Source organism: Podarcis melisellensis (genome assembly GCF_964234715.1).
Source record: "Podarcis melisellensis genome assembly, chromosome: 6".
NCBI classification, from domain to species: Eukaryota; Metazoa; Chordata; class Lepidosauria; order Squamata; family Lacertidae; genus Podarcis; species Podarcis melisellensis.
In genome coordinates this window covers 4,710,882-4,738,587 of record NC_138538.1, presented here as the reverse complement: position 1 = coordinate 4,738,587, position 27,706 = coordinate 4,710,882, and the positions used below count along the sequence as shown (strand labels likewise).

General features: G+C 47.0%; 2 protein-coding genes across 2 annotated transcripts; both read left to right on the top strand.

Moving 5' to 3' along the window:
- Positions 1 to 270: 270 nt before the first annotated feature.
- LOC309373130 (signal-regulatory protein beta-1-like) lies at positions 271 to 8,630 on the top strand. Its single transcript, XM_081917370.1, has 4 exons — positions 271 to 594; positions 4,606 to 4,947; positions 7,398 to 7,975; positions 8,507 to 8,630. Exons 1-3 carry the CDS (start codon positions 480 to 482, stop codon positions 7,496 to 7,498), a joined length of 558 nt encoding a protein of 185 aa, XP_081773496.1. The 5' UTR covers positions 271 to 479; the 3' UTR covers positions 7,499 to 7,975; positions 8,507 to 8,630.
- A 6,576-nt stretch (positions 8,631 to 15,206) lies between these two features.
- Positions 15,207 to 26,310, top strand: LOC309372986 (signal-regulatory protein beta-1-like). The gene is made up of 5 exons (XM_081917123.1): positions 15,207 to 15,496; positions 18,804 to 19,142; positions 20,528 to 20,842; positions 23,635 to 23,979; positions 25,455 to 26,310. The coding sequence occupies exons 1-5, from the start codon at positions 15,424 to 15,426 to the stop codon at positions 25,598 to 25,600; spliced, it is 1,218 nt and encodes a 405-aa protein (XP_081773249.1). The 5' UTR covers positions 15,207 to 15,423; the 3' UTR covers positions 25,601 to 26,310.
- Positions 26,311 to 27,706: the final 1,396 nt, after the last annotated feature.

Genomic DNA, 27,706 nt, shown 5'->3' with positions numbered 1-27,706 from the left:
ATTCTGTCTTCTGCGGCATTAGCTACCCCTCCCTGTTTGCTGTCACCTGCAAATTTGATAAGCATCCCCCCCAATTCCTTCATCCATGTTATTTATAAAGACACTGGACAACAATGGGCCCAGGACAGAACCCTGCAATGCCCCACTTGTCGCTTTTCCCCAGGACGATGAGGAACCATTACTGAGCCCTCTTTGGGTTTGGTCAGTCAACGTCCTGAAACCCAGTGTACACTGTCAGCCTAAAGCACGCTGAGTCACAACTTCCATTCCCTGTCCAACTTTCAGTGCTTTTTGAATATCTATACTGGGTTCTGTCAATAAGCATCACATTAGCATATATCAGCAATATCAGGAGGACCACAAGTTCCCCATCCCTGGAGGATAGGAGTCCAAAGGAAAGTTCATTTGCTAAGATTTAGGAGGAGGAACTAACAGCTTTGCCCTTACTTCTACAGAGGCAACATCTGACGGGAAATGAGATGATGCCAGACACAGCACTGAAAGGGTTCTTTTCTGCCCTCCTGATGACTGCCTCAAGATCGTTCTCTGGGGCCCCTCGTTCATTTCTGCTGCTCCTTTTCTTGCAAATGCTGGGTGAGTGTTTAAAGGTAGACACTGAACTTGCAGGCTTGCTCAGGGTTTTAGCTACAGTAAAGTCCAGTATAACCCATAGCTTTCCAGAATCTGCCACTCTGGTGCCCCCAAGATATATGGGAATTGGCTATGGAGGGCACCAGGTTGGTGAGCCTCAGTGTAGCAAGAAAATATAGGGAGCCTGCAGCAGTCATCCAAGGTCCTTCTCTGTGTGCCTCTATTACGGGAGCGCCTATGTTATAAGGGGCCTTTTCAGTGCTGGCTCCCCATTTGTGGAATGCTCTCCTTTGTGACCCGGGCTTTTGGCCTTGAAGTTGTAAGGTTTCAAGTACTTGCAGACTTCTTTTTAGTGGAACAGGATCTGTAAGACCCACCTTGTATTTGTAGATATTTTTGATGGTTGTGTTTCTTGTAATTGATCTGAGTGATTAGAGAGTGTTTCTATGTAGCTTTGGGTCACATTTGTGACTTAATAATAATAATAATAGAGAACAGTGTGAGGCAAAGTAAGGGATGCTCCATAGAAGGAAGGGCAAAGCTGTTAGTTCCTCCTCCTAAATCTTAGCATATGAGTTTTCCTTTAGACTCCTATCCTCCGGGGATGGGGAACCTGTGGTCCTCCAGATATTGCTGATATATGCTCATGTGATGCTTATTGACAGGACCCAGTATAGGTATTCAAAAAGCACTGAAAGTTGGACAGGGAATGACTCTTGCCCCTCCTTTCTTGGTCCAAGAGGGCAAGTGGCCAAGCAAGGACATAGCACACAAGGGCAAAGCTGCCCTGGGGTCCGACAGCAGACACCCCTGCAGGTTCCTAATGCTGCTGAGCCTGATGTGAGGGCCAGCAGAAATAGACCTTGCCTCCTTCAAAAGCCATGGTCCTTTATTATATGCTTGAGCTAAATTCTCTTAGAGACATTAGAAATTGGCTTGTCCCAGATGAACAGCACCGCCTCAGGCAGGGTGACTTTCCCGTGACCACCTTCTCGATCTTCTGACATGGGTTATGTCTTGCTTTGCACCAATGTGTTCCTCATATCCACAGTGCTATTTGTTTCTTCCTTGTTAAAGGGCCCTGCAGGCTACTGTTTTATTGTGTGTGGGAGGGTGTTTCTGCAACATGTTCTCAAAACATGCTCCATCTATGTGCTGGAGAGAGGGAGCAGCTAAAGGCACTTGTGGTGGACACGCCCAAAGGTGGCAAATTTGGGGAAACCAGTGTTTAATGATGTAAGGGACGTGGGTGGCGCTGTGGGTTAAACTACAGAGCCTAGGACTTGCCAATCAGAAGGTCGGAGGTTCGAATCCCCGTGACAGGGTGAGCTCCCGTTGCTCGGTCCCTGCTCCTGCCCACCTAGCAGTTTGAAAGCACGTCAAAGTGCAAGTAGATAAATAGGTACCACTCCGGTGGGAAGGTCAACAGCGTTTCCGTGTGCTGCCCTGGTTCGCCAGAAGCGGCTTAGTCATGCTGGCCACATGACCTGGAAGCTGTACGCCAGCTCCCTTGGCCAATAAAGCGAGATGAGCGCCGCAACCCCAGAGTCGGCCATGACTGGACCTAATGGTCAGGGGCCCCTTTACCTTTACCTAAAGTTACTTTGCATATCACAAAGTCTCCCGAGTTTGCATTACTGAATTTGCATTTCCATGAAAATCAGAAGTTCGGGGCTCACAGGACATTGATTCTCTCTTCTGCCTCTTTTCAAAGAAGAATTGCAACATTTCCTGCATTTTGCAAGTCAGAATTTTTTATCTCCTACTGTGCCTGAAAAGCTCATTTGGTTGGTTTGAATGCCCCATTTCCAAATGTTCCCCCCAGGTTCCCCATTACTGCTTTAAATGTAACAAATAATAAAACACAAGGCAGTATTGGGGAGAATTTATATCTTTGTCTTTGTTCTGTTGTTTTTTTAATCACTGACTTCCAGCTTTTCAGACAAAATATCCACGCTAGAGGACTGTGATTAGTGCTGAAACCATTCCCTACCCCCCCCCGATTCTCCCAAAAAATCAATTATCCTCTATGAACAGGTTTCATGCTGATTTATTATCTGAATATTCAATTATTTGCTGAAAAATTCACATCAATATTTTTGCAGCATTAAATAATCACCTCCCTCAATATAAGGAACACTATTTGGGAGAAAGGAGGGATGCAGTAGCAAGTAGTATTTGGCAGTACTTGGTAACAGCTGCTAAAATGAGAGAGATTTTAAAAAAACAGAAAATGGGGGGTAAAAAATTATTCTTACCAGCTAATCTGAAACAGGAGTGCCATGTGTATTGGAGATGAAATAATTGCATAAATCATGCACCTCTAGTGAAATGCTTTTGAGAAGAATTGAGGTGAGCAGGGCTGTGTTGTCCTTCATCTTGCCTCTGTTTCCCCATTTTCATTCCCTGAATTAAATGCATCATTGTGGGCTTCCGGTCCTGCCTGCCTTAATGGAGGCAGCCCCCACGATATTGGGGGATCGTCAGCAAACAAAAAACAAGGATAGCTGAGGATAAATCATCCTTGCAAATTTCCCCCCAGGGAATTTGCTTCATTCACAGTTCTTCTTGGTACCTGGCTCCCGCTCCAGCATTTGAATGCGAGAGGGAAGGAGGCACTGAGTGCAAAAGCACTTCGCCTGGCGAAAACCCTTCTACGCCACCATTAAGAAGCAGAGGTTCTCCATTTAATTTGCCTTTTAATTGGCTTTGAAGTACTGACATGTTGCAACAACATACTGCGGAATATACCAGCTACATGGATCAAAGATTTGAACTGAGATAAGTTTTCTTTCGGTGTGAGAGTCAATTGGAGAGAGGGAAATCCATGATTTACTTATTTTATATATTTATGATTCAGCAACCCTCTCCAGAATATAATATATAAGATAAAAATATATTTACAAGTGAGGAAGGGACGTTGGAGTTATATTGATATTGACAGGCAAAAACAGAAACTGTGCGTGATCTGAAATGAAGAAAGAAGGGGGAGGGGAAGCTCAAGACTGTGTTGGAAAGACAGAGTAATTCCTGCCTCACCTCCATTCAAAAACAACAAACATTGTAAATGGACAGAAGGTATCTCCATGGACCTAACAGTTTCACATGCAGGGCAGAATAAAGATAATAGTTTGAGTTCCGTGTATATTGCAACATCACAAAAAGAAATCATTAATTATGTAGCCGTTGACTAAGGGATTGCAAGGGACGCGGGTGGCGCTGTGGGTAAAACCTCAGCGCCTAGGACTTGCCGATCGCATGGTCGGCGGTTCGAATCCCCGCGGTGGGGTGCGCTCCCGTCGTTCGGTCCCAGCGCCTGCCAACCTAGCAGTTCGAAAGCACCCTCGGGTGCAAGTAGATAAATAGGGACCGCTTACCAGCGGGAAGGTAAACAGCGTTCCGTGTGCTGCACTGGCTCGCCAGATGCAGCTTGTCACGCTGGCCACGTGACCCGGAAGTGTCTGCGGACAGCGCTGGCTCCTGGCCTATAGAGTGAGATGAGCACACAACTCTAGAGTCTGGCAAGACTGGCCCATACGGGCAGGGGTACCTTTACCTTTACCTGACTAAGGGATTATTGTTATAACTGAAATGTAAGCGACATTAATTAAGATGATGGAACGCAGTGATATAAGATCGGAAATGCACCCAAACCAATGTGCAGGGGCTCACTTTAACTAAAATGTATTAATTGGAAGTTGATTGGCATTTTGATAATTGTATAGTTTGGGAATTAATTGTTATTGTTTTACTTTGTCTCTTATTGGGGGTATATTGGAAAACAAACAAACAAATGTGAGAGGACGTCTGCTCATGCAGTGGGAATTTTCCTTTCCTCTTCTTCCACTGCAGCCCCTTGTGGACCCTTAAATCCTGCTCTAACCCCCCCAGAACAGATTTTGAGGGCACTCAGGGGCGGCAAGGAGAAGAGGAGAATATTAAGTACCGCCGCATGGGTGCAAGTCAGTTTCACTCGCACACAGTGTTGGATACAAGCCATTCATTTTGTTGCAGGTGCCCAAGGCCAAGATTTTGAAGTTCTTCAGGCCCCAGGACCCTTGTGTGTGTCAGTAGGAGAGACCCTCACTCTGACGTGTACAGTAAGTGGAACTGGTCCACCAGGAGGCGTGAAATGGCACAAGGGCTTGGGCAGAAACCAGCCCACCATTTACAGTGAAAGAGCACCATATCACTCCCGCGTGACCAGGGTTGTTCCTGGATCACAAACAGACTTCAGCATCCGCATCAGGAACATCCGACCTGAGGATGCCGGGACCTATTACTGTGTCAAGTACAGGGCAGCAGCCCAAGAAACAGAATTGAAATCGGGAGTGGGCACTGAGGTTTCCGTGATTGGTAAGTATCCCTCAATTTCTCTTTGCCCCCAAGGAGGGAAAAAATTCCCCCTCAGTACAAAAGTTCCATATTGTGAGCATAGGTCTCTAATGAAGGTCAGACTACTTAAAAAAGAAAAAACAGTGGATGGAGCCACAAAACGTTTCTCTGATTAATATTCTAACCCTTTAAAAAAAATGGGGGGGGGGTATTATTTTGTTGCTTCCGGTTTAACTATTTATTTGTCCTTTTATCTTGTATTTTAAACTTGGGATCCAACCTGAGATCTTTTGATGACGGGCGGTATATAAATCTAATAACTTTTAAAATGCAAATAAATAAAGTAATAATGAAAATAATAAAAATGTGAAATATACCAGGCCAGTAAGAGGCACAATTGCAGGTCAAGGCCACATTTCAGCCAGGGAGAAAAATGCAAGCAGTGGGCAAAGTGGGACCGATAAAGGTGTGGCCTGGAGGAGTCCCAGGGGCCAGGTGGTCCTGTTTCCCCTCTAGCAAGTTCTCTCCTTTCTAAGAAACTGCTCTCAGGATGCCTGCAACATAAAGGTAAAGGTAAAGGGACCCCTGACCATTAGGTCCAGTCGTGCCTGATTCTGGGGTTGTGGCGTTCATCTTGCTTTACTGGCTGAGGGAGCCGGCGTACAGCTTCCGGGTCATGTGGCCAGCAGGACTAAGCCGCTTCTGGCGAACCAGAGCAGCACACGGAAACGCCGTTGACCTTCCCGCCGGAGTGGTACCTATTTATCTACTTGCACTTTGACGTGCTTTCGAACTGCTAGGTTGGCAGGAGCAGGGACCGAGCAACGGGAGCTCACCCCATTCAAACTGCCAACCTTCTGATCGGTAAGCCCTAGGCTTTGTGGTTTAACCCACAGCCCAACATACCTGGGTCTTTATTCCATGGGAATAGGTGGGCTTCACTCCACCCCCAGCCTGGTCTGATTTCCTAATTGATCAGTTAATTATTTGGGCATTTGAGGGAAGAGGGAGAGGGGCAAAGAGCATCTCTCTCTTATGAAGAACAGTGGGGGCTGAGTCTTTTTTACTATTGATTGTCATCCTGGATCAAGCTGGTTAGAGCAGGGATAGGCAAACTAAGGCCCGGGGGCCGGATCCAGCCCAATCGCCTTCTAAATCCGGCCTGCAGATGATCCAGGAATCAGCGTGTTTTTACATGAGGAGAATGTGTGCTTTTATTTCAAATGCATCTCTTCACACACAGCCCAACAAGACAACAATAAAAATCCACCAACAGCATACGAATCAATATGGCTAACCTGATACAAAACACCCACCTACCCCACTCACACACGAAAACAAAGACCACCACAGCCAGCCACAAATGAACAACCACACCCTAGGCCAACCCCAACCTCTCTCACCACCAAAGGAACACAAGTGAACAGCAGAGAAGCTGCACAAACAACATTGACACCAAACCCTACATATATTAAGTAAAATAGAAACATCGCCACCCGACCCGACCCCCACCCATCTTCCCCCCTCCACCTCTTTCCCCCTTTTCTTCCTAATGTCTCAACAAATGAAACTGATTTGTAAAAATGTTACATGGGGGGGGAATATGAGAGAGAGACATTGCACATACTTTTGTAAATCAAGAAAACCTTTAATTAAAAAAATGCATCTCTGGGTTATTTGTGGGGCATAGAAATTCGTTCACCCCCCCCAATATAGTTGGGGCCCCCACAAGGTCTGAGGGACAGTGGCCCCCTGCTGAAAATGTTTGCTGACCCCTGGTTAGAACATGGTGCTGATAATGCCAAGGTTGCAGGTTCAAGGTAGTTTTGGATTGGTCTGAAGCTGCGGGATCAATTCAAAGCAGTTCAGGCTAACCTTGGGCTCACAAAAAGCCAGCCTCCAAAGTGTTGCAGAAAAACACCATATAAGGAGGACACCAGGAAGGGAGGAGCTTCCAGTCACCCGACACTCTCCAATCACAGTGCACAATTTGTTTAGCTTTTTTTAAACGCTAAGATTTTCAGCTATTTTTAAGGAAATTCGCCAAAGAAATCTTCCCTTTTGACATGGGTTGCCCACTTCCCAGTTTTCCCAGGCATTTTTCCAGAAATTCCTACCCCACTCAGCGCTATTTTAAAAGAATGAATCCCAGATATGACCAGGAAAACTCAGACGTATAGCAGCCCTATGAATGAGCAGCTTGCTCTTACTGCCTTTAACATTTTGTAAGTTCTCTGAATATTACAGGGGTTTTTTTATTAGAAAAATGCACTGTTAATAGGAATAATGACACGCGGAGTGCTTTGGAACTTTGAAATGAGCAAGGCAGCTATGAATTTCTGTGTAAACTCTTACAAGTTGATCTGTATATTCTCTGAAGATTACCTTTCCAGAGTCTTCGGACAGAGGCTCCCCTTGCTGTTGGGCCAAAGCTTTTCTTGGTGATTAATCTCCTGTCTTTTCCCTTGCAGATCATTCTCTGCTGTCCTTCAATCTTTTTATCGGACTTATTCTGGCCAACAAGCTTATTGTTCTTGTCCCTTTCCTCTTATACTGTTTCCTCAAAAAATAACGTGGCAAGAGAAACCTGAGAAAGAGAGGGACAGGAGCTGGTGGAGACCTTCCTAGAACTTGTCTACAAAGACCTATGCAGCTGGGGCCAGGATACCTTGGAGTACACTCTGCACAATGTGGGAATGGTGTCAGCTACCTTTTGAAACTTCCTTCCATCATGTATCATAAAGATACCCTCCCTAGTGCCATTTCTGCGCCCGCTGAAGTCCTCCTTTTCTCAACAAGTCTTTTCCCTGGAGATGTTTATCCTGTTGTGTATCTGCATTAGATTAGAAACTGTTTTCAGGGATATTTTTCATTCCCCACCCCGTGGTTCTTTATTGTGATTTTCCAGCATTTCAAAAGCTGATGCCCCTTATACTGAAGCAACAGAAATTATTAACACCTAATCAACTCTTTCAGGGGTTTTTTCCTGGAGACACCACCATGCAAACCTAGTTATTCACTTGCAGTAGAAGCAAGTTGTATTATAAAGGCAGTGGCGTAGCGTGGGTTGTCAGCACCCGGGGCAAGGCAAGTAATTTGTGCCCCCTAACCCGTGGATTTGCGCCCCTAACCCCCAGATGTTGCGCCCGGTGCAGCTGGCTCCCCCTGCACCCCCCACACTACGCCACTGTATAAAGGTAAAGGTAAAGGTACCCCTGCCCGTACGGGCCAGTCGTGTCCGACTCTAGGGTTGTGCGCCCATCTCACTTAAGAGGCCGGGGGCCAGCGCTGTCCGAAGACACTTCCGGGTCACGTGGCCAACGTGACAAAGCTGCTCTGGTGAGCCAGCACCAGAGCAGCACACGGAAATGCCGTTTACCTTCCCACTATAAAGCGGTACCTATTTATCTACTTGCACTTTTGACGTGCTTTCAAACTGCTAGGTGGGCAGGAGCTGGGACCGAACGACAAGAGCTCACCCCACCACAGGGATTCGAACCGCCGACCATACGATCGGCAAGTCCTAGGCACTGAGGTTTTACCCACAGTGCCACTCACGTCCCTAAGTTGTATTATAAAGGTAAAGGTACCCCTGCCCGTACGGGCCAGTCTTGCCAGACTCTGGGGTTGTGCGCCCATCTCACTTAAGAGGCCAGGGGCCAGCGCTGTCCGGAGACACTTCCGGGTCACATGGCCAGTGTGACATCGCTGCTCTGGCGAGCCAGAGCTGCACACGGAAACGCCGTTTACCTTCCCGCTGGTAAGCGGTCCCTATTTATCTACTTGCACCCGGAGGTGCTTTCGAACTGCTAGGTTGGCAGGCGCTGGGACCGAGCAGCAGGAGCGCACCCCGCAGCAGGGATTCGAACCGCCGACCTTTCGATCAGCAAGTCCTAGGTGCTGAGGCTTTAACCCACAGCGCCACCTGTGTCCCAAGTTGTATTATAGCAAGAAGCAAATAAATATACCCTAGTTGTTTGTTAGACTATCCCACAAACGGGCGTACGCCTTTCATCTTCCAGTGTGTTTGTGAATACAATGAAGTTCCACCATTCTCTGGTGAATGCTCCCTTGTGTTTTATTCCTCTGGATAGTTTATTTCTCCACGAGGGTTATTTGCCACGCTCTCTGGGAGGAGGGTGCTACAGGAGCTCCTTTGAGGTCTTTCTAGAACTTGGCCTTAGCCACAGATGCTCCCATCAACACAATTCCAGTTAAATGTTTGTTCACCAGCTCTTGGCTTTCATTTGTATGAAAATTCAATAAGGCTACCTCCAGAGTTTGCGTCAGAAATGTTATCTATTTGACTCATCGCCTGGTTCCAAAATGTCACGACGGAGAAATTTGACAAATCTCATGATCATTAAGGCTATGCTTGTGTATGTTAAGATTGCAGCCTGGCCACTAAACCGGGGGGTGGGGAGGGGGCCAGTTTAGAGGGAGCCTAACTGACTGCTTGGGTTGAATGTTTGAAAGGACTGTGTTTGGGTGAAGTGATGGTGAGCTGCTGGGGTGGCAGAAAGGGCAGGAGATAGCTGGCTAGAGGATGAAACAGCCAAGATGATGGAGTGCTCTCACAGACTCTTTTGAACTCTGTCCTGTAATGCATTACTCAATAAAAGTCTGATAATCTGGTTTTGAGCCTCTGTATTGATCCCTCAGAAATGAATTTTCTCCCACAGTTGCCACCTTTGGGCGGGTCGACCACATGTGCCTGTAGCTATCTCTGTTGCCTCTGTCGCGCCAGCACAACTGTATTATTATTACAGTGGTACCTCAGGTTACATACGCTACAGGTTACATACGCTTCAGGTTACAGACTCCACTAACCCAGAAATATTACCTCGGGTTAAGAACTTTGCTTCAGGATGAGAACAGAAATCACATGGCGGCGGTGTGGCGGCAGCATGAGGCCCCATTAGCTAAAGTGGTGCTTCAGGTTAAGAACAGTTTCAGGTTAAGAACAGACCTCCAGAATGAACTAAGTTCTTAACCCAAGGTACCACTGTATTTTCCATTTTCCTTATCAGTGCTTCAAACCCCCTATTGTTTATTCATTTATTTTGTTAATTCTTTAAAATGTTTCATGCTTACAGTTCATAACGCATGGTTAGTGCTGACCTGGGACAAGGCCTTTTCGGACTTGGGATCCATGTGCAGAAAGCACTCCTGGTGAGGTAAATCTCTCTTATTCAGGAGAAATGTAATAACGTTCCATTTTACCTGAGCATTTGATGGCCAATAGATATGAGTCATGGCAAAAGTGATATTAATAATGTGAAGGTGTGTGGTTGCTTTTAGATGTTCTCAATTGTTTTAAAGTTGGTTTTACTTTTTTAAAAAAAAATTCTACTGTTTTAACATTTTGCTGTTTGCCACTCTGGGCTTAGTTGGGAAGAAATGCAGGGTAGAAATTTTAAATACAGTGGTACCTCGGGTTACATATGCTTCAGGTTACATACACTTCAGGTTACAGACTCTGCTAACCCAGAAATAGTACCTTGGGTTAAGAACTTTGCTTCAGGATAAGAACAGAAATTGTGCTCTGGTGGCGCGGTGGCAACGAGAGGCCCCATTAGCGAAAGTGGTGCTTCAGGTTAAGAACAGTTTCAGGTTAAGAATGGACCTCAGGAACGAATTAAGTACTTAACCCGAGGTACCACTGTACAAACAAACAATAAATGCCCTGCTGTCCTCGAGACCATGACTTGTTTATGTCATCATAGATTTGTACAACGGCATGACAATATTGGCAGTTTTATTTTCCATCCCTAGCACGGTATTTGCCGTGTCACCATAGATTTCCTGCGACGGCATTAAGATATCGGTAAGGTTGTTTCCCATCCCTTTCCTAATTATCCCTAGCATGGCATTCACCTCTTTCATTGAAGCTCACCATCTCCACTGAGATCTCAGATAGAGATGCTCAGTGGCTCTTAAATCCAAAGGTGCACGACACAATGACCAAGGATCTAGAAACCAAGCCTTATGAGGAACAGTTGAAGGAGTTGGGTATGTTTAGCCTGGAAAAGAAAAGACTGAGAGGAGATATGATTAGAGATAGCTATCATCTAAAGGGCTGTCACATGGAAGATGGCACAAGCTGGTTTTTGTCATTGAAATTCTACTCAATATTGATCCAGCGTAGATTCCAATGTATAGTTAGGAGAGTAACAACTTAAACACGTTGCAGGATTCCCCCCAAAATAGACCAGAGGCAATTAATATTTCATCCTTTGCTGCTACTGAAGGCAAATGAGCATAATGGTCACAAATCCAGTACATTCAGGATTGGCACTGTCCATAAGAAATCCAGTTGCAGCAGACTTAACGTAAACTTATACAGTGGTACCTCAGGTTACATACACTTCAGGTTACAGACGCTTCAGGTTACAGACTCCACTAACCCAGAAATATTACCTCGGGTTAAGAACTTTGCTTCAGGATGAGAACAGAAATTGGGCTTCGGTGGCAGCGGGAGGCCCCATTAGCTAAAGTGGTGCTTCAGGTCAAGAACAGTTTCAGGTTAAGAACGGACCTCAAGAACAAATTAAGTTCTTTACCGAGGTACCACTGTAAAAAATTATAATAAGACTAAAACTTAACACTATACAGTCATACCTCGGGTTGAAGTTGCTTCAGGTTGAGCGCTTCCGGGTTGCGCTCCGCGGCGACCCGGAAGTAACGCGTTCCGTGTGTGGGTCGTGTTTCACCACTCGCGCATACGCAGATGGACAAAATGACGTCACGCGCATGCGCAAGTGGTGAAACACGACCCACACACGCGCAGATGCAGGTTGCGTTCGCTTCAGGATGCGAATGGGGCTCTGGAACGGATCCGGTTTGTATCCAGAGGTACCACTGTATACAGAATACCCCACCAGGAGTAAAAGAGATAGAAAGAGAAAGTGAAACCTAGGCTCCTTCTGGCCTCTTATTATAGTCAGCATGACCTTGACAGAAGAGAGAACAGAATCAGTTTACGCCAGCTGTACTCAGCTTCTCTGAAGGAATAACCCAAACATCAGAAACCTTCTGCTTGTTCCTTTCACACAGAGAAGCTTCCAGAAGCTTCCAGAACCCTCTTGAATTAATTAGAATAGGAAAGATCTCTACACATCAGATCAAGACTTTCTGCACTAAGAAATGCAAACTGACAGTTTTTTCTCCTGCTCTGGAAGGTAGGACTCGAACCAGTGGCTTCAATTTACAAAAGGAGATTCTGACTAATCACCAGGAAGACCTTACTGACAGCATGAGTTGTTTAACAGTGGATCAGTTTCCCTCGAGAAGTTGTGGACTCTCATTCTTTGGAGGCTTTTAAGCAGAGGTTGGATGGCCATCTGTCATGGATGCTTTAGCTGAGATTCCTGCATTGCTGGCAGTTGGACTAGATCGGGGTAGGCAACCTAAGGTCAGGGGCCGGATGCGGCCCAATCTGGCCTGCGGACAGTCCAGGAATCAGCATGTTTTTGTTGGGATACTTCCGGGGACGGCAGCTGGACGATCACCGGTCTCTCTTGGAACAGATACGTTTAGAGACCCTCAGATACGTTTAGAAACCCATGCACGCTCTATCAGCAGAGTGAATACCGTATTTTTTGCTCCATAAGACACACTTTTTTCTTCCTAAAAAGTAAGGGGAAATGTCTGTGTGTCTTATGGAGCGAATGCGTGGTCCCTGGAGCCGAATTGCCCAGGGGTAAAAAGCAGATCATGTTCTCTTTTTTTTGAAAGAGGGAAGTGGGTGTTGAAACAAAGCCGCTGATCATTTGCCGATCGGGAAGAGAGATAAGGAACACTAGAGATAAAGGAGGCTGCCTGGGAGGGGGGGAGGTAAAGACAGCAAACTTGCAAAGGGGGAAAACAGGAAGACTAGAGCAATAAGGAGATAAATTAGGAGAAAAGGAGGAGCAAAAAACTGATCCAGCTAAGGAAAAGACACTAAGGCAAATAAGAGGGAAGGGAGTGTTGAAAGGAAGCAGCTGATCAGTAAGCGATCAGGAGGGAGATAAGGGACGCTAGCGGAGGCTGCCGGGGGGGGGGAGGTAAAAGCCCATGGATCCTCAGGATTTTTACATTGAGTCACCCCAAATTCACCATCAGATCACATAGCATGTCCATGGCTACAGCCTGCACCTAAAGAATAACGCACGCACTGTTGCATGGGGCCGTAATGGTGCAAAAACGTGGTTACAAAGCACAGATCTGTAAGATAAGAAAGACACATACGAGACGGGAGGACGGGATGCAAGACGCTTAGGGAGGGGGCTGCTTAGAGGGCTAGCAATATAGACATGCCATTCTATATTAAGAAATAAGTTGAAAACTTTCCAGCTGATTGGGGAAGTTTTTCTTGGAGGGCGTTTGGGAGGAGGGAGGGAGCTTTCTCAAGGTATAAGAATGTTTGCAGAGGCGTTTTTCGGGGCAGCCAGTTTTCAGAAGTGATTCTGCTGGCTGTCACTGTGCACAGATAATAAACTGCTTTCCTCCAAAGAAAGGATCTTTCCTGGAGCTTTCTTTCGCTCTCTCTCCGGATCTGGGGACGTGGGCCAACGATTCCCTGGCATGGACTAGGCTCAGCCTACAGATCCACATGGGTCCTCAGGATTTTTGCATTGGGTCACCCCAAATTCACCATCAGATCACATGTCTGTGGCCACAGCATGAGCCACAAAAAGCATACATCCATTGTTTAGTTCAGAATATTTTTTTTCTTGTTCTCCTCCTCTAAAAACTAGGTGCATCTTATGGTCAGGTGTGCCTTATTGAGCGAAAAATACAGTAAATCTTCTCACAGCGGAAGTGGCGGACAGAGAAATATGTAAGCATATTTGCAGCATTTATTCAGCATAGTTCAGGAACAAAGGAAAAAAACATGTCCGCTTCCCTTCGTGTCCAGCAAAACAGCAGCTAAAAGCAAAAGCAATATAGAAATGGAAGTTCCCAGCAAGTGCTGGAAGTAAACAAGCATGTGACACACAATGCCCGTACCCTTTTAAGGTGGAACGGAACTATATCCTAACAGTTTTTACATGAGTAGAATGTGTCCTTTCATTTAAAATACATCTCTGGGTTATTTGTGGGGCCTGTCTGGTGTTTTACATGAGTAGAATGGGTGCTTTTATTTAAAATGCATCTCTGGGTTATTTGTGGGACATAGGAATTCATTCATTTCCCCTCCCTCCCCCCCAAAAATAGTCTGGCCCATAGCTGTCAACCATTCCTCATTTGGCAGGAAACTCTCTTATCCCAGCGCCGGTTCCCGCTGCTGTCCCTTATTGATGATGTCCCTTGAATTTCCCGGTTTTCATGCTCGCCCGGCTCAGGAGAGAAGCAGCGGCTTGGGGTCCTCTGCCACAAGAGAGTGCACGCGCATGAGCTGCCGTGTCTCTGTCTCTCCCTTTTCCCCCTCAGGGGCACGTTGTGAGGAGACGGGTGGCGGCGGGCAGGCAGCCCCTCTCTTGCGAGACTTCCGCCGCACTGCCAGGGGAAGCCGGAGGTGGCAGTGGCAGCTGAGGAGGCGGCCTGAGAGAGGAGGAAGAGGAGGGGTTGGGGAGGGACGCAGAAGGGCGGTATTTCAGCGGCTGCGGCTGCAACTGCCTCATGCCGGGCTCGTGGGCGGTGTGGGTGAGAGTCTCCCTCCCTCCCTCCCTCCCTCTCTCTCGGGCAGGGAAGTGCCAATGGAACTCCTCGCGCCAGGACGACGGCAGCCCCGACGTGCTGCTTAGCATACCCTCCAACCAGTGCAGCATATTAATGTAATGATTTCCCCCTCTGCATCCCTTTCATAACTCTATTTTTATAAATCATTTGTCCATCCATAGTTCAAATTTTTACTACAAGTTTTCTGTCAATCCGACCAATGTACGTAACTCTTTACAATAGCTTTTCAACTAAATTATAAACTTTCCCCATTCTTTATTAAAGAGGTCCTCTTCCTGGTTTCTAATTCTGCCTGTATGCTTTGCCATTTGGACGTCGTTCATCAGTTTTGTCTGCCACTCTTCTCTGGTAGGAGTTGTAGACCCTTAGGATCATCTAGTCCAACCCCCTGCAGAACACAGTCAGTGGCAGCCAAAGCAGCCTGGCTCCATCAGTGCCGGATTTCTGTATACGCTAAGCAAAATCCCTTATTTTGGCTGCTGATCCCTTATTTTCGAGGCTGCTGGTCCCTTATTTTCAAATCTGTAAGTTGGCAGCAATGGTCTGGCCCACCACATGGTCTGAGGGACAGTGGGCCAGCCCCCTGCAGAAAAAGGTTGCTGACCCCTGGACTAGATGAACCGTGGGGTCCCTTTCAACTCTGCACTTCTGTGATTCTGTGACCTGCAACCTCCATCTCTTGTGCAATTTTGGGGGCTTTAAAATAATCTAAACAGGATTGCTGGGAACTAGATGAGGCAACCGTTTCCTCTTCCTTTCTGCGGCAGCAACATCTGATGTAAAAAGGTTGAGCTCAGACACAGCACAGAAGGGTTTCCTTTTTGTCACCCGATGGCTGCTTTGCGCTCCTTCTCTGCATCTCCTCACTCATTTCTGCTGCTCCTCCTTCTCCTGCAAGTGCTGGGTGAGTGTTGAAAGGTAGACATTGAACTTGCAGGCTTGCACAGATTTCTAGGTAGGGTGAAGTCCAGTGTGAGCTACAACTTTCCAGAAATTGCCACTCTGGTGCCCCCAATATATTTGGGAATTGGAGGGCACCAGGTTGGTGAGCCTCAGTGTAGCAAGAAAATATAGGGAACCTGCAGCAGTGTGCCTCTATTACGGGAGTGCCTGTGTTATAAGGGGCCTTTTCAGTGGTGGCGCCACATTTGTAGAATGCTCCCCCTTTTTACCTGAGCTTTTTGGCCCTGAAGTAGAAGGTTTCAAGTACTTGTGGTCTTTTTTTTCTTTTTCTTTTTTTTTTTTGGTGCTGCAGGATCTGTTAGACCCAACTTGCATTTGTAGAGATGTGTTTTCTAGATTTTTAATGCTTGTGTTTCTCACAATTGGCTTTAGTGTTTAGATAGTGCTTGTAAGTAGCTTTGGGTAACTTTTGTGAAGTAATAATAATATAGAATAATGCTATAGGCACTTGTGGTGGACATGACCAAAGGCGGCAAATTTGGAGGAACCAGTCCTTTCAGTTTTCATAAGCATATCTCACAGTCTCCAGAGTTTGCATTATATAGTTTGCAAGTTCTCTCATAGGACATTGATTCTGTTGTTTCTGAAGATGAATTGCAATGCCTCCCCAATTTTGCAACAGTGAATGCCCCATTTTCAGATCTTCCCCATAGGTTCCCCATTCCTGCTTTCAATGTAATAAAGTAATAAAACACGAGGCAAGATTTGTCTTTTTTAAATCACGGCTTTGTAGCTTTTCAAACAACATATTCAGGTTAGAGGACTGTGGTTAGAGTGGAAACCATTCCCCACCCTGATTATCCATCAATTATTCTCTGTGAACAGATTTCATGTTTACATAAGAAAAAACTGCTTCTTTCCCTTATGGGGTATCCAAGAGCCCATATAGAGTCCTTAAGTGGGTTCCCTATCAGTGGGAGAAAATAACAGAGGCCAACTGGAGTATATAGAGAAGCAAGGCAGCTAGTAAGCCTGATCTTTATTAACTGTTGCAACAGGGTGCTCACTCACCACACGCAGGAGGGACCCAGAACAATGGTTGTTGTTGTTGTTTAGTCGTGTCTGACTCTTCGTGACCCCCTGGACCAGAGCACGCCAGGCACTCCTGTCTTCCACTGCCACCCGCACTTTGGTCAAACTCATGTTCGTAGCTTCGAGAACACTGTCCAACCATCTCGTCCTCTGTCGTCCCCTTCTCCTTGCGCCCTCCATCTTTCCCAACATCAGGGTCTTTTCCAGGGAGTCTTCTCTTCTCATGTGGGGACCAAAGTCTTGGAGCCTCAGCTTCAGGATCTGTCCTTCCAGTGAGCACTCAGGGCTGATTTCCTTCAGAATGGAGAGGTTTGATCTTCTTGCAGTCCATGGGACTCTCAAGAGTCTCCTCCAGCACCATAATTCAAAAGCATCAATTCTTTGGCGACCAGCCTTCTATATGGTCCCGCTCTCACTTCCATACATCACTACTGGAAAAACCGTAGCTTTAACTATACAGAGCTGTGTCGGCAAGGTGATGTCTCTGCTTTTGAAGATGCTGTCTAGGTTTGTCATTGCTTTTCTCCCAAGAAACAGGCGTCTTTTAATTTCCTGGCTGCTGTCACCATCTGCAGTGATCATGGAGCCCAAGAAAGTAAAATCTCTCACTGCCTCCATTTCTGCCACCCCTTATGGACTCCCAAATTCTGCTCTAACCCTCTGAAGCAGATTTCAAGGTGCCCTCGGGGGGGGGGGTACTAGGGGGAGAAGCAGAAAACGAATCTCTGCCCCATGGGTGAAAGACAGTTCAACTCCAAATAGCCAGGAACTGACCTATGGGCCCCACATCTTTTAGGGGCCCCATGACAAGGGATCAAACTATATTGATTTGGCAGATGAAGGTGATAGACTATATGGAACTGGCGGAAATGACTGGCAGAATCCGAGACCAGGGAGAAGAGTCGGTGGAGGAAGATTAGAAGAAATTTAAAGACTATTTACAGAAACATTGTAAAATTAATGAATGTTAGAAGGATGCTGGAATGAAGTTATGTGATTCTAGCAAAAATGTAACAAATATTTAAGAAAAATAGATTCTTAATTGGTGAAAGGAGGGAAACTAAACTTATATTAATATTAAGATAAATTTTCAGGATAAAAATTTGAAGAGAGGGAAAGGATTTGCTGAAATGGATAATTGACTTAGAATATAAAAAAGGGAGGTGTGAGGAGGTCAGGGAAACAAGCAAATGAAAGACAAGTTATGGAAAGGTTCAATTTGTGTGTTTTTTCTTAATTGTTTCCATTTTTCTGGTTTTTTTATTGTGATGTGTTGTTTTGTTTTTGTTTAATTTGGTGTTTCTTCTATTTTCTTTTTGTAACCTTAAAACTTCAATAAAGACTATTTTTAAAAAACCAACAATATTGATTTGATCTTGAAAGAAAATTACAATCAATTATTACGGTATTCGGAGATAATTTCTGAGCCCTCCCCCCCCCACAATTTTTTTGACTGCCTAGGGGCCTCCACAGGGTTCAATCCGGTACTGTTTCACTCACACACAAACAATGTTTAATACAACCCAAAGTCTGGAGAAAAAGAAGAAGATGCTGTTATCAGACCCTCCAAGTCCCGCATTTACAGAAGCCATCTTGGTTTCTAAATTGATCACAGAATGTCCCGCTTTTCCTTAAAGGTAAAGGGACCCCTGACCATTAGGTCCAGTCATGACCGACTCTGGGGTTGTGCCACTCATCTTGCTTTATTGGCTGAGGGAGCCGGCGTACAGCTTCTGGGTCATGTGGCCAGCAGGACTAAGCCGCTTCTGGTGAACCAGAGCAGTGCACGGAAATGCCATTTACCTTCCCGTCAGAGTGGCACCTATTTATCTACTTGCACTTTGACGTGCTTTCAAACTGCTAGGTTGGCAGGAGCTGAGACCGAGCAACGGGAGCTCACCCCGTCGCGGGGATTCGAACCACCAACCTTCTGATCTGCAAGTCCTAGGCTCTGTGGTTTAACCCACAGCGCCACCCACGTCCCATCCGCTTTTCCTTAGGACGTCCCTATTTCCATTGGATAAATGTTGGAGGCGATGGAGTTCTCATAATAATGTTTTATTATGTTTTTATATATGTTGGAAGCTGCCCAGAGTATCTGGGGCAACCCAGTCAGTTGGGTGGGGTATAAATAGTAAAATCATTATTAAGGAATTGGAAGTCCCTCTTTTCATCAGAGAAATGTTGGAGGTTACGTGCTACTCATTTTGCTGCAGGTGCCAAAGGCCAAGATTTGGAAATTCTGCAGCCCCCAGGACCCTTGTCTGTGTCAGCAGGAGAGACCCTCACTCTGACGTGTACAGTAAAAGGAACTGGTCCACCAGGAGGCGTGAAATGGCACAAGGGGTCAGACAGAAAGCAGCCCATTTACAGTTTAAGAGGACCACCTCCCCCACGTGTGACCAGGGTTGTTCCTGGATCACAAACAGACTTCAGCATCCGCATCAGCAACATGCGACCTGAGGATGCCGGGACCTATTACTGTGTCAAGTACAGGGCAGGAGCCCAAGAAACAGAATTGAAATCGGGAGTGGGCACTGAGGTTTCTGTGATTGGTAAGTATCCTTCAATATCTCCTTATTTCCAAGGAGGACTATCTGCCCCCCTCGCCCCCCAGAAGCTCCACGTTATATAGAAATACAAAGACATCGAATGAGGCTGGGACCTTTTTAAAAAGTGAAAAATAGCCTTGGTGGGCGGCATGTTTGAGTGAAGCAGTGATGAGGGGAGAAAGGGCACATCGCTCCTTCCCTGCTGGGGGGTTTTCTGCACAAAAATCTATTTCCTTCCCCTCCCCCAAGGGTCCCAAAGCTGCATTTCATTCTTTGAAAATCCACACTTATAAGCATTTGCATGCAACGTAAATTTAACTGGTACAGAACCACAGCCCAATGGAGGTCGTAGGGCGGGTGGGGGGTGGAGATGACAAGCTTTTTCATCCTAAGGACTCTATTCCCTACTGGTCAATTTCAAACGGGCAAATAATAATAATAATAATAATAATAATAATAATAATAATAATAATAATAATTTATTTATACCCCGCCCTTCCCAGTTCAAAAACTGGGCTCGGGGCAGCTAACAACAAATTTAAAACAGTTTAAAACACTTAATTATAAAAGCAGCATAAAATACAGTATAGAAACATGAATAACAATAAAGTTCAAAAATCAATTAGATAATCCCCAGGGCTAGCTGGCTGAATTGGTCATGCCAGTGGATGGGATAGAGTCAAAAAGTGGGAGAGTGACCAATGTGAAATTTTACCAGGCCAGCAAATCAGGACCAATGAGGGCATGGCCTGGGAAGAAGGGGTGTGGCCTGAGGGAGTCCCAGGGGCCAGGTGGTCATGTTTCCCCTCTGGCAAGTCCTGCTCTCAGGACTCCTGCTCTCCGTGGGAATAAAGACTCCACCCCCCCCCCCCAGCCTGGTCTGATTTCCTAATTGATCTGTTAATAATTTGGGCATTTGAGGGAAGAGGGAGAGGGGCAAAGAGCATCTCTCTCTGATGAAGCACAGTGGTGGCCGATGAAAGGACCTTTTTTACTATTGATAGAACCATTGTCACCCTGGACAGCTCAGTTGGTTAGAGCATGGTGCTGCTAATGTCAAGGTTGCAGGTTCACTTCCTATAGGGGACAGCTCATATTCCTGCATTGCAGGGGGTTGGACTAGATGACCCTCGGGGTCCCTTCCAACTCTATGCCCACATCATTTTGTGGTCTTCCCTCTTTTTCTGCTTTTAGATGTGGCAGACATTCTGTGTTGTGCCCCCTTCCCTCTTCCTCCTGCACCCAGGCAGCCATTTTGTGACTGGTGCCCGCAGCACACCCTCAAAATTCCAAAACGGCCCACTGGCCCAGAAAAGGATTTCCCTTGGGATTGGTGATGGGCCGCATCCTGCAGGGAATGACAGGTGATGTCACTCTTTCCCCCACAGCCACGCCATCCCAGCCATCTATCGATGGTCCCAAGAGCAGAGTGTTATCTGGGACCTCGGCGACTTTCACCTGCACGTCAGATGGATTCTCCCCCCGAGCCATCAAAGTCACCTGGCTGAAGGACAACACCAGGATCGTATCCCCAGAGCCCACCGTTCTGCCAGAAGGAGACAGCATCTCCTACCAAGTGCTGAGCACCGCGCAGGTGCCACTCACAAGAGACGATGTGAAGTCCCAGCTCATCTGCCAGATTGAACACGAGACCTTGCGGAGTCCCCTGCGGGAGTTTTTCAAACCTGGAGATATCCTACGAGGTACAGAGACTGGTGGGGCTCTGGCTGTCGGGTGGCAAGGAAGGGCAAGAAGCTGTGGGTCTTGGATGCCAGGGAGAAAGAGAGATGAGCAGGTTGGTGCTCCAGGGTCCATTGGGAGGACAATATGCAATTCCATCTGGCTTGTCCAGATTGAAATGTGTTCTAATAGTTTCCTGGTAAGACCCCTTGAATCTCTCCTAAAAGAATAAAGACACCACAGTCTTATTGATAAGCAATAAAAAGAAAGTTTACTCACAATCAGGCAGAGCGCAGTGTGATCCCTGAAGGCAGGCTTAAGGCTTAAAGTTCCAAACTTATACTAACAGGTTTACCCCATAAGAGAGATTTACCTAGTGACTGCAGGCTAGCAGTCCAGCAGTTCACAAGACGAAAGGAAGATGGAAAAGAAGGAGAGTGGCAGCATGCCTTGTCCTTTTGTTACCTGGTCTGGAAAGGTCACGCCCACCCACTAGTCACATGAAAGAGAGGAAGGATGCTCCAGGCCAGGAGGAACAGGAAGTTTCAACTGGCTGGACCAAACATTCCCTTGCATGTCCACTCTAGCAAAACAAGGAATGTTGTATTTGACTGCTCCCAGTGGATTACATCCCACAAAGTCAAGTGGCAGGGCAAGGGGTCAGGTGCTCCTTCTGCCTCCCATGCTGCTGCTTCACCCAATTGCTCCTCACAAAGGACTAAGAAAAAAGAGCCACTGGTATGCATGTAGCATTCACTTTGGTCCGTAGATATTTTCATTGAAGGGAAATGCGATTCCTGCTACTAAGACAGAGGCCAAGGCTCAGGCAAACACCAATTCTGAAGGAGATTAGATGTTTGACTGATGCCTGCCCAGACTCCACTGTAGACATGGACAGTAGCATCCAACCAAGACCACCTGATATTGATATCTTAATGGGCCTCCATAGATCACCCATTTGCCAACCTGGTATCTTCCAGACACTTTGAACTATAATTCCCATCTGCCCCAGCCAACACAGCTCTTGATGTCTGTTAGGTACTGAGTTGAATAGGACCCAGAATGCAGCAGTCTGATTGGTCCAGAGGAGCCACCCAATCCAGCTCCAGGTGGAAGTGAATCTGCAACCTGATTGGCCTACAGGAAAATCCCGGAATTAGCCAATCACGTGGGGCCCATTGTGTAAATAATGTCTATAACAGTGTTTCCCAACCTTTTTTGGGCAAAGGCACACTTGTTTCATGAAAAAAATCTCGAGGCACACCACCATTAGAAAATGTTTAAAAAATTAACTCTGTGCCTATATTGACTATATATAAAGTAACTCTCTTTAATAGGAATCAAATAAACACAAAGAAAGTATTTTATAATTACTTTATTATGAAATAGTAAGTAAACAGAAATATGAAAAATTATAAAATACTTTATTCAGTGCGCCTTTTGTCCCTCTCCTCGAAATGCTCCAACTCAATGTTCCTCCACGGGCTGGCCATTGGAGAGCCGTGTCGCCCACACCGCAGCCCAATACAATATGAACCCTCCCCTCGCAAGCGGCAACCCCTCCACACTCCCCACCTTAAGCCTCCACATGCGCCCTGCCCAAAGAGATGCCCGCCCGCGCGCGAGGGGATCCTTTACCTCAGCATCCCGCCCAAAAAAAAAAAGGGCGGGAGACTGCGGTCCCTCAGAGGCTGGGCATTAGGAAGAAGCAGCCGCCTTCATCCAAGCAGGAGCAGCAGCAGCTATAGCTGTAGTAGCGCCAAGCTGTGCCGGGGACTCCGTGCCCATGAGGGGAGGAAGGGGAGAGAGAGAGAGGAGAGGCAGCAGGTCGCCCTCTTAAGTCACGCGCGCGCAGGCACCACCACGCATCCCTCTCGCCCTCTCGCAGAGCCCCTGCTCAGCACCTCCCGCCTCGGGGACGCCCGTCATGAGCCTCTGAGAGGCCGCCAAGCCTCCAGGCTGCTCCCATTCAGCCTTAGGCGCGCGCCCGCCTCGGGAAAAGCGGTGCTGGGAGGCGGAGAGAGAGAGGACGCCGCTGGCCGCGTCCCACCCTCAGTCAGTCGGCTCGGAGCTACTGAGGAGAGGGAGGTGGGGACGGCTCGGAGCTACTGAGGAGAGGGAGGTGGGGACGACGGCGCGTCTGTTCCGCTCGGGGCCAGCGCGCCCCCGCCCCCCTCTCCAGAATCCCCAACTAAATACGATGCACTAAGGGAGGGGGGAGAACCCACCCACAAAGAGGACGCCTTTCTGCAGGGCGCCTAAGGCCTCTCGCCGCCCGACTCGCCCGCCTCCCTCCCACGGCACACCAGGCAACGTCTCGCGGCACACTAGTGTGCCGCGGAACACCGGTTGGGAAACACTGGTCTATAAAGCAGACATTCTGGGGGAACTTCCATTCCTCCTCACCACTATGAGCTGAGTAAAGAGCATGAAATCCACTCTCGACTCCAAGTATATTTCAATGTCCAAGACCTCTAGAGGCATGGGCATAGCCAAGGGGGGCAGGGAAGGGCAGCTGCCCCCTAAATAAAAATCAATAAAAATATATAGCTAACTGAGGTTCTGCCCCCCTGACAAAAATCCTGGCTACGCCCATGTCTAAGGGTCTTGATCTCAAGGAGGGGGTGAGGCCACATTTGCTTAAGCTGTGTAGGAGGCATGAGAAGCCCAATCCTACATTTTTTCCACCCTGTGCATAATCTTATATACCTCTGTCAGGAGGAATGCAATTCCAGCACACTTGAGATTCCAGGAGCTATTCCCTCTCAGGAACAGCATGGTCCTGATGCAGATTTCTTTGCCTTTGTCCACACAGTTCCACCCAGAGTGAAGCTGGAAGCCAACCCAGCCAACCCCGTCCTGCTGAACGAATCGGTGACCTTCAGCTGCAGCGCGGAAGGGTTTTACCCAGAAGACACAACCTTGGCCTTGACTCTGAACGGCAGCCTGAGTGAAACAGGAACGGCTGAGCCCATGGCCCAGAACGGGGATGGGACATTCACCCTCAGGAGCTCCCTGAAGCTGAATGCCACGGAAGAAAGGAACCAGTCTGCATTTACTTGCCTGGTTATGCAAAACTCTCAGCCTGTAGCGACTGAGACGTCAGTGCTGAACATCAGGGTGCCAACTGAAGGAAGTGAAAGCGTCAGTATGGAGCCAGGTAAATGTGGGTCCCGACACCATATTTTCGTGGTTTTTGGCCCCCATCCCTCAATCCATGTTTACTTTTTTGTCAACCCATCTGTGTGCTGGTCTTCTGATCTTCAGACCACTTCACACCTAAAGGTGAGGATCTACAGCTCATCGGAAGAGCAACGATGTTCCATGCAGTAAGGTAAAGGGACCCCTGACCATTAGGTCCAGTTGTGACCAACTCTGGGGTTGCGGCGCTCATCTCGCTTTATTGGCCGAGGGAAGTGGCATACAGCTTCCGGGTCATGTGGCCAGCATGACTAAGCCGCTTCTGGCGAACCAGAGCAGCGCACGGAAACGCTGTTTACCTTCCCACTGGAGCGGTATCTATTTATCTACTTGCACTTTGCTGTGCTTTCGAACTGCTAGGTTGGCAGGAGCAGGGACCGAGCAACGGGAGCTCACCCCGTCGCCGGTATTCGATCGACAAGTCCTAGGCTCTGTGGTTTAAACCACAGCGCCACCCGTGTCCCTTTGTTCCATGCAGTAGTTCCCAGGAAAAAGGCTTCTGCCCGAGACTCTGGAGAGGCCCTGCTAGTTAGTGTAGACCAGATATGGGAGCTGGTTGGTCCTCCAGAACTTGCTGAACTACAGCTCCCATCAGCCCCTGTGAACATGACTAATGGTGGGGGGTGATGGGAGTTGAAATTCAGCCATGTTTGGAGGCCAAAGCTGCTTCCTGCTTGGTATAGATCAAAGGATCCCTACATAGTGCTTTGTAGTATGCCCACCTTGATGCCCAATAAGACTCACTTGCCTCATTTTGGAGGAGGATCCTGACCACCACCAGTTTTGCTTTTGTGAAATGCATTGGGGTTCTTTTGTTGCCTGCAGCGCACATTCTTAGCTTTCCAAATCTGGCCTTAGAATCAAAAATGTTTGGGGTGCCCCTGGTGGAATTGGTTTCCAGGACACTTTATGAGGGCCACATGCCATTGGCAGGAGGGGCCTGAGGCAAATGTTTGTGGAGCAACAAATTAGCCTTTGTAAAATATAATACTTTCTCTACACATTCACATACCCAACTCTAACCCCCATCCAGGAAAGCAGGAGCTATTATTAGAGTTCAAGGCGACATTTTGATGCTGGCCCCAGTTCAGTGCATTTCTGGATTGATCTGAAGCAGATGGGTCAATCCAGGGCAGTTCAGACCAATCTGGGGCTCAAAACACTCTCTAAGAAAGCCAGACAGCCTGCCACCAAAGTCTTGCAGAATGACACCATATAAGGAGAACACCAGGAAGCGGGGAGCTGGATTGATAGCTCGGGCGTCCAGTTCTGGGCTAGCATCCCACCCAACACTCTCCAATCACAGTGAAGTGTTAAGATCAGCAGCTTGCTCTTTACTGCCTTTCTATTGTAAGTTCTCTGAAGATTACTTTGCCAGAGTCTTCGGACAGACTCTTGTGCTTGGTGTTAAATCTCCTGTCTTCTCCCTTGCAGGTCATTTTCAGCTGTCCCCCTTCGGTCTCTGTATTGGACTTATTCTGGCCAGCAAACTCCTTGTTGTTGCTCCTTTCCTCTTATACCTCTTCCTCAAAAAAGGACTCGGCAAGGGGAACCTGAGAAACACAACTGTGAGCACCTAGGGTCAGGAGCCAGTGAACAGACCAGCCTAGAAATTGTCTACCTTTCAAGTTGGTGGCCCTAAGCCAGGCTTCCTCAAACTCGGCCCTCCAGAACTCTGCGGTTCCCATCATCCCTGACCACTGGTCCTGCTAGCTAGGGATCATGGGAGTTGTAGGCCAAAAACATCTGGAGGACCAACTTTGAGGAAGCCTGCCCTAAGCCCTAAGCAGCTGGGATACCTGGGAGATTGTCTCACCGCTTATATCTCTTATATCCCAGCCTGTCATTTTCCTCTGCTAGAGAGGAATTCCTGCAGATACCATCTCATGAGGTCCATTTTGTACAACACGGGAACAGTGCCATCTTCCTTTTGAAACTCCCTTCCTAGTGCCTTTCCCAGTCCTGTTGAATACATTCTTTTTTCAACAAGACTTTTCCTTGGAGAGTTTTACCCTGCTCTGTATGTCCATTGGGTTAGAAGTTCTTTTCAAGTATATTTTTCATTATTATTATTTTTTTAAACGTTCTTAACTGTTCTTTCCCAGCATTTCAGAACCAGGTGTCAGAGCAACAGAATTTCAGAACCTGTTGCTAGAGCAACAGAAATTATTCACACCTAATCAACTGTGTTAACTTTGTTCCTGGAGAAACCACCATGTGAAGCTAGTTATTCTCTTACAGCATTATATGATAGCAAGAAGCAAATAAAAAGAATTGTTTGTTATACAAATTGGCGTGAACGTTTGGGACAGATCTTTCATTTACTGGTGTGTTTGCAAACATCATGAAGTTCCACCATGTGAGTTATTTGTCACACTCTCTTTGATCAGGATACTAGGCGAGCAACCAAGAAGATCAAGGGTCTGGAAACCAAGCCTGATGAGGAGCAGTTGAAGGAGTGGAGTATGTTCAGCCAGGAAAAGAAAAGACTGAGAGGAGATGGGATGTTGTTGTTGTTGTTGTTTAGTCGTTTAGTCGTGTCCGACTCTTCGTGACCCCATGGACCAGAGAACGCCAGGCACCTCTGTCCTCCACTGCCTCCTGCAGTTTGGTCAAACTCATGCTGGTAACCTCGAAAACACTATCCAACCATCTCGTCCTCTGCCGTCCCCTTCTCCTTGTGCCCTCCATCTTTCCCAACATCAGGGTCTTTTCCAGGGAGTCTTCTCTTCTCATGAGGTGGCCAAAGTACTGGAGCCTCAGCTTCACAATCTGTCCTTCCAGTGAGCACTCAGGGTTGATTTCCTTCAGTATGGAGAGGTTTGTTCTTCTTGCAGTCCATGGGACTCTCAAGAGTCTCCTCCAGCACCATAATTCAAAAGCATCAATTCTTCGGCGATCAGCCTTCTTTATGGTCCAGCTCTCACTTCCATACATCACTACTGGGAAAACCATAGCTTTAACTATATGGACCTTTGTCGGCAAGGTGATGTCTCTGCTTTTTAAGATGCTGTCTAGGTTTGTGATTGCTTTTCTCCCAAGAAGCAGGCGTCTTTTAATTTCGTGGCTGCTGTCACCATCTGCAGTGATCATTGAGTCCAAGAAAGTAAAATCTCTCACTACCTCCATTTCTTCCCCTTCTATTTGCCAGGAGGTGATGGGACCAGTGGCCATGATCTTCGCTTTTTTGATGTTGAGCTTCAGACCATATTTTGCGCTCTCCTCTTTCACCCTCATTAAAAGTTCTTTAATTCCTCCTCACTTTCTGCCATCAAGGTTGTGTCATCTGCATATCTGAGGTTGTTGATATTTCTTCCGGCAATCTTAATTCCAGCTAGGGATTCATCCAGCCCAGCCTTTCGCATGATGAATTCTGCATATAAGTTAAATAAGCAGGGAGACAAAATACAGCCTTGTCGTACTCCTTTCCCAATTTTGAACCAATCAGTTGTTCCATATCCAGTTCTAACTGTAGCTTCTTGTCCCACATAGAGATTTCTCAGGAGACAGATGAGGTGATCTGGCACTCCCATTTCTTTAAGAACTTGCCATAGTTTGCCATGGTCGACACAGTCAAAGGCTTTTGCATAGTCAATGAAGCAGAAGTAGATGTCTTTCTGGAACTCTCTAGCTTTCTCCAGCGCATGTTTGCAATTTGGTCTCTGGTTCCTCTGCCTCTTCTAAAT